At 50.7% G+C, this 6,868-nt stretch overlaps 2 protein-coding genes across 3 annotated transcripts in view; both read right to left on the minus strand.

Annotated features, from left to right (window-relative positions):
* Window positions 1-186, minus strand: part of LOC105886542 (probable inactive 1-aminocyclopropane-1-carboxylate synthase-like protein 2) — a 2,408-nt gene extending 2,222 nt beyond the window's left edge. Inside the window, exon 1 of the mRNA XM_012802297.2 lies at window positions 175-186. Within this exon, the coding sequence (XP_012657751.1) occupies window positions 175-186 (12 nt within the window). The remainder of the gene's footprint in view (window positions 1-174) is intronic.
* The window catches only part of TRAF1 (TNF receptor associated factor 1), a 28,161-nt gene extending 23,131 nt beyond the window's left edge, over window positions 1-5,030 (minus strand). Inside the window, exons 1-4 of one of the 2 annotated variants that reach the window (XM_003785259.3) lie at window positions 3,423-5,030; window positions 2,770-2,893; window positions 2,152-2,359; window positions 334-418 (exon numbers count right to left, since the gene is read on the minus strand). In XM_003785259.3, coding sequence (XP_003785307.1) covers window positions 334-418; window positions 2,152-2,291 — 225 coding nt within the window. In that variant the 5' untranslated portion in view covers window positions 2,292-2,359; window positions 2,770-2,893; window positions 3,423-5,030. Of the gene's footprint in view, window positions 1-333; window positions 419-2,151; window positions 2,360-2,489; window positions 2,534-2,769; window positions 2,894-3,422 lie in introns of those variants that run through there. The other variant, XM_023510612.1, reaches the window with a different exon arrangement.
* Between the last annotated feature and the right edge of the window lie 1,838 nt (window positions 5,031-6,868).

Consider the following 6,868-nt stretch of genomic DNA (forward strand, 5'->3'; position numbering starts at 1 on the left):
TTTTTTTTCAATCATTAAACAGTATAAAAACTCTTCTTGGTGCATAGGATATACAAAAACAGGTCGTGAGTCAGATTTGGCACAAGAGCTATAGTTTGTGGACCCCTGGTCCAGACTGTTTTTATCCTAAAGCTATCACAGACTGGCTGGGTGGCTTTGGGCAAGATGTTTCACCACTATGAACATCAGTCTCTTCACTGCCTATACAGCAAATTCAGTCCCAACTCAAGGAGGGAAGTGCCTGCCAGAGGCCAAGTGGGTAACTGCCTTCTTGGCCTCAACCTAGAAAACAAGAAAATGGACACGTACACTTTCCTGGCTGTGCCAACGTACCTTCTCCTGAGTCAGAAGTTTTCCTGGGCTTACAGAGCGGACGTCATCCCCTCTGCATTTGGGGCAGATCTGATCTTCACAGTTCCTGAGAAAACATGAACAAATCCCCGAGTGAGGCACTGCAATGCCCTGGCACCACCCACTCTCCTGACAGCTCCAGAAGCCTAGAGCTTGCCCAGTGTGGCAGCTGTTATCACTGATCATGTGGGTTCACCATCCCGGAGTCACCATTCCCAAACCTCCGAAAGCACTGAGCATCCCACATTTTTCTTAAGTTTATAGGCAGCTTCTTTGGCAGCCAGACCCGGCCTGAACTGACAGGAAGCTATTATAGCCCTTGCTTGCCTCTCCTTCGTGTGAATGTTTATAGGTTTCATTGCAGAAACATTAATGTGCTTGATTATAGGATGCTACCCCACCCCTGCTAGAAGAATTACATAGTACACTGATTTTCTGTTCTTTAAAAAGTCTGAATTCTCAAACACATCTGACCCCAAGGGTTTAGGTGAGAGACTGTGGATGTGTAACTCTGTTTGTTCCTCTCAGGATCCTCTATGTGGTTTTGGTCTCTTATTCTTTAGTAATTACAGATGACCCTGGCCTATTAGCACAGGAGCCTCAGTAGCATCTAGACTGGAGGTTCCTAGTCGAGAGTGGGTGTCAGATTCTGACTGGGATGACACATGGGCACCTGTGTTTTTACAAATCTCCTAAGTGATTCTGATCCACAGTGAGAGCTACTGACCTAGACCATTTTACAGGTGAGGGAAATGAGGACCTGGAGGGCATATGGGGTGGCCCAGATACACCTCCGGTCAGCTCCCTCTCCACCCTCCTCTTCTAGATTGTAGAAGAATGGAGGGAAGCAAGGAGACCGGCCACTAAAGCCTGAGGTGAAGCCCCAGTGATCAGCTTGATGGCAAAGCCAGTCAAGTTTTGCTCCTCCACCCGCACCCCCCAGGTAGCTTTCCACTCTCATGACCTCTACCCCCTCTTCTCACATCCCCCTTTTGTCTCCTACATTGGAACTTCTCTCTTGCCTCAGTTTTTCCACTTTCTTAAGCTGTAAAACCCCAAACAAAAGGTCACTTGCGTGAGCGGCAGTATAAGGACATATTTGCCAGGAAACTGGTCTGGGGCAAGGTGACCTCATCTCTTTACTAGAATAATAATGATATCTACCTCTCCAGGGTGTTCTGAGATTACTCCGATTACTCAAGAGGGATGCTAATGATAGTATTGATGTTATACCTTTCTGGGTTATTAATACTTTAAATATAAATAAATACACAAATATCTTGTCTATAGCTATTTATCTACCTTCATCCCCTTTAAAAGGGTTCCCAGCAAACAGTACAAGGTGATGGACAGTATTGTGGAAGGAGATATATTTGTATAACTGTTGTTTACCGAGGGTTTCTATTTGTTAACATATGAAATTTTTTGATTACTACTAAGTGGGTCTCCTAACAATTCTGAAAGGGAGAAAATAGCTTTATAGACACTACAGTTGTGGCTTCAGACATTAGCAGTTTGCACTAGGCCACATAGTAAGCAAACAGCCTCGCTGGGCCTAAAGGCCCTCCCTTGGTGTGGCTGGCCTGCTGTGGGAGCTGACATCCTTCTGTGGCTATTTCTACTTCTACCAACAGCCAGGGAGGCAGTGGCAAGGAGTGTGAGGAAAGTGGCAAGGAGTGGAAACTGAGTCCAGAGAGGGGAAGTCACCTGCCTCCCAAAGTTGACTTTCCTTATCCTCACCTCCCATTTGGGCCCTCCTCCCATGCTCCCCACCCTCACACTGCCTTCCCATCCCCTCACCTCAGGTTCTCAGAGAGACAAGCTGTGCAGCAGAGAGCCTTGGGCTCTGTTGGGTCCTGGCAGACGGTAGGGGGACACCCAAAGGGAAACTCATTCTCATCAGGGGCTGGGCGGGGGCTGCTGGCTGAGCTGGAGGCCATCTTGGGATCCCAGGCTGGCCAGAGGGTCTGGCTGAGCTCTTCCAGGGCAGGGACCAGCCTCGTGGAGCCTGTGACAAGAGGAGAGGTGAGTTCTGGCTTGGGCCTGAGCAGGACTCTCTGATGATTTTATCTTCTTGTCTCTGGCTTGTATGGTTCAACGTCACAGCTGAGTCACAGAAGGGATGAGGCAGGAATTACCCGTGTGGTGACAGAAATCCCCAGGATGGTGACTGAAGGCTTTAGGAGTGTCCAATCATTTTTTAAAGTGAGAAGAAGCGAGAAAGCCAGTCAGAGAAAAACAACTGTGTCACAGACTTTCAGGAACCACAGCTAGAGTTCCCCTGTCTGAGAATCAGAGGCTGCCACTGGTTTCCTCCACCTCCTCCCTGGGCACATCAGAGGAGAAGGACAATGCTGGCCACCGCCTATGTTCTCCAACACCTCCTTGCAGCCTAGAGCTCTCAGTGGTGGTGCTCACCTTCCTGGTAGAAATCCCCAGGGTCCTGAAAACAGGTCTGGAAATTCAAGTTCTAGGCCTTGTGCAGAGTCTAGGTGACCTCAGGTGAAAGTCACTTCCTCACAGTGGATCCCAATTACCCCATCTGTAGAAAAAGAAGTTGTAACAGGTGTGAGATTGCGGGACCCAATGGCCGAGGCAACCAGAGGCAGCAGGAAGGCCTGCGATGACCGACTCCCAGTGGCATTCCGCATCAGTCATGGTGATGACACAGGGCCCTCCCCTCCTTTTGAAGTCCAAGACCTCAGGACCACAGACTCCTCAGAGCCCTCCCCCAACACCCCACTCAGGAAGTCATAGATGGCTACATGTTCGCAGGCGCTATACCACCTCCCTGCCCTGAGGAGAACAAAGCACTGAACAAATGCAAGGAAGACCACGGCAGCTGGTCTCAGCAGTGAAGGGTGACACAGATCCACATTTACAGGAAAAGTGAACTGCAGGAACAATGGCTCTTGGCACGTCTGCTGTGTGCCAGGCAATGTTTTCCCTCCAAAGCCTTATGACCACCTTTCAGGAATTCTGCAGCCATATGTAGAGTCAAAGAAGTAAAAAGCCTAGCTGGAAGTCACATAGCTCCTAGAGGGAGTTCATACCAGGAGAGAGATTCATACCAGGGCTGTGCAGGTCCAAGCTCTGTGTTCTTCCATCCACACAAGAGAGACCCAGGGGAGCGGGTAGAGCCTGAGATGGGATGGAGATCACAGCAGCCAGCTTATCCCGGGACTGCAACTGGGAGCTTTGTAAACTTTCACAGTGGTTTCAAATCATGAAATTGTTTTGAAGGCAGACAGATCTGAGTTAGGGCCCTGGGTCTGCCATTTACTAGCCGTGGGTCCTGGGACATGGGATCCTTCCCTTCCCAATGGTCCTTTCGGTTCCTGCTTTGTACAACGGACAGTAATACCTACTTCATCCAGCTGCTGTGATGACTTAATGAGATTGTAGGTGAAGGTGTGGCATGTTGTATAGCCCATGTGAAGTGCTCCAAAGGCTTTCACATTTTACTCAGGTGATGGCCACAGCCCTTCCAGCGCCTCAAAATCAGGGCAAAGGATTAAAGTGGTAAGTTATGCTTATACAGTGTTTTCACATCTATCAACTTTGACAGGGAAAGTCAGACATTGTCATCTAACCCTAGATAAATTCAACTGCCCACCTTTCCTGGCATGCCACCAGGGCTGCCAGCTAAGAGGCAGTAGTATAAATAGGGAACTCCACCCTTACAGCAAACCTCCAGGACTACTTCAACCCCATCAGAAGGTCACTCCCTTAAACTGTACACCCCAAACCTGTAAACTTTCCCGCATCCCCACCTGTTTCCTCCTCCCCCTGATTTGGGATAGAAGAGGAACCCAAGGCTTATCCCCCATCCTCTGTCCCTTTTGTCCTGGTCTCTTTTCTCTCCCCTACCCCTTCCTCTCTACCTGCCCCTTCCCATCAGCATCAAAATATGCCCAAGTAGCTCTAATAATAAAAGAGGAAAATAATTGACACTACTTTTTAGTGCTGTTAATTTTACAGACATCATCTCACCTAATTTTCACACGAATCCCATGATACTACCATCATCATCTCCTTTTTACAGATGAGAGAAATGAGGCAAGGTATTTAAGGTTATAGCTATTCGGTGGGGACTCCTGATCCCAGAGCCTGTGCTCTAAACACACACGCTTTAAAACGCTTTTCACCCTCATCTCAAATTCCTTTCACCTCACTAAGCAGTGGATTTTCTAGAAAAGATCGCCTACACAAGCACTTGAATCTCCAGGAAACCATCTCCCCTGGGTGATAAATGTAGAGGTTGCTAAACGCCCTGGGCCTGCCCCAGTTTCTATCCAACCAGCCCTCTGGCCAGCACTTGACCCGGCTCTCAGCCCTTCCTTCCGGAATCCCTCACTTTCCCAGGGGAGGGAGGAAGCCCTCACACGGCATCTCTGATCTCCCTGACTCTCTTCTCTTCCACTCTGAACCTGCCTCGGCCCCATCTCCGTGCTCCATCCACTCACGAGGGTCCACACGAGCGGGGTCTTTCTGCGCCGCTTGCCCCCATTTTCCCAGCCTCCCACTTGTCATTTGGGACGCATCTGCGTCCCTCCCCACTTGCCCTGGGAAGCCTCCGTGGGCTACCCCCACGACGGGCCTGGGCGCCTGGCTTTGCGATCCCTGGTGCCCGCCCGGCTCCACGTCGCTAGGTTGCCTGTCTGTACCCCTCCACCCTGCCACCGAGAACGGGACAATCGTGTCCCCACCGCCACCTCTCCAGTGGCGAGCGCAACGTTGGGAGCAGGGCGGAGCGGCTGCCCTTGCTCAGGAGGAGCGCCCGCAGGAAGGGCCCAGGCGGTGCCAGCGCGGCCGGCACTGGGGGAGCCCCGGCTGAGTGCGCAGGAGCCGGGGCGTCCGGGGCCGGCGGGAGAGCTAGGCTGCGCTGGGGGCAGGGCGACCAACCTCCGCGCCGCCTCTGTCGCCTCCGCCGCTCGGCCGGGAGCTTCCGGTGGGGCGCTGGGGTGCAGCCTGCGGCGGAAGCGGGGAAAGCAAGGCTGGGACCCGAGCTAGGGGACCTGCTCCGGAGGCTGCAGCTGGGTCCGGGCGAGCGCGCCTCTCAAGGGGAAATTGAGGCTGTGAGCCCTGTTTCCGTCTTCGCAGGCCGTGCCTCCCTCTCCCCCAGACACCTTCTGTCCGCCCTGCCCCCCTGCACCTCGTGCACCGTCTGCACATGCCCGGTGCTCAATAAATGCTCCCTGAGCAGAGAAGCGCAAACCTTGGTCCTCTGCCTTCCCGAAACCCGAAAACTAGATAGAGGATGAGGTTAAAATTAGTAAAATCTGAGTCTTAGCTTCCTTGATCTCTGCAAAAGGCCCGGCACAGTGTCTGGCATGTCCACACTTTAACGCCATCCGTCAGTGAAGAGATGGTACTAAGCAGTTCCAGGTACTGTGCTCTTACAAAACTCAGTGCCGCCAGTAACCGTTTCTGTTTTGGTCTAAACACACACAGGGCCACTGTTCCCTATGAATCCGTTCTGAGGTAGCATTTTCGTTTAAAAGCTACAACCTTTAATTTTGCAAGCTACCAATTTGATAAAAGCTCCTTCTCCATCAGGACTTATGTACTTCTTTCTTTTTTCTTTTTTCTTTTTTGAGATAATCTCACTCTGTCACCTGGGTAGAACGCCTGTAGTCATAGCTCACAGCAACCTCAAATTCCTGGGCTCAAGACATCCTCTTGCCTCAGCTTCCCAAGTAGCCAGAACTATAGGTGCCCACCACAATGCCTGGCTAGTTCTTTGTTTTTGTTCTTAGTAGAGACAAGGGTCTTGCTCTTGCTCAGGCTGGTCTCAATCTCCTGAGCTCAAGCAATACACCTGCCTCCACCTCCCAGAGCGCTGGGATTACAAGTGAGATCCACTGTGCTGGCCCAGGCCTTTTATACTTGTAGGAGGAGTGAGGCTGGCTGCCTTGTTTTTATTTTAACTACCCAAAGGCACCCATTAAATTCTCTTTATGTATGTACATATTATGTGTTCCTCTTTATGTCTTGACTCCCAACTGGATGCTAAGACCAGCGAACTATCTTTTACTTCTTTTGTTTATGTTGCTTTTTAACCTGGGCTTTATATAAGTCTCTTACCTGTTGGAGGTGGAGCTGCTGTCCTCCAGCCTCTGGTGGACAGGCTGATGCTGCAGGACAGAGTGTCCTGCTGGTGAAAGGAGGAGCATGGAATCTGCCTGCTTGAGTCTACTCCCTTGCTGAGCAGGGAGTCTCAGGACCCTCTAAGAGGGAATTTCTGTAATCTGTGGGTGGTTGACCAGAGGTGGCCCCCTATGGGGCCTTTTAATTCTAAGAGAAAAGGATTCAAAAACTTTCTTAAGTGTCTAATTTAAAAATTCATTACATCTCAGTCCAATCCATGAAGTGAAGTTTCTCAAGGATTTAGGGTCTGTAAAAGCCATCCTCTGGTCTCACCTCTCTCCCCCACACCCCTTCCTCTCTGCCCTATGCCAGTGTAAGTGAAAAGAGCAGGCAATCTGACCTCACTCTCTTCATGTGCCACATCCTG

The sequence above is a fragment of the Otolemur garnettii genome, unplaced genomic scaffold (assembly GCF_000181295.1).
Source record: "Otolemur garnettii isolate 467f Iridium unplaced genomic scaffold, OtoGar3 scaffold00014, whole genome shotgun sequence".
NCBI lineage: Eukaryota > Metazoa > Chordata > Mammalia > Primates > Galagidae > Otolemur > Otolemur garnettii.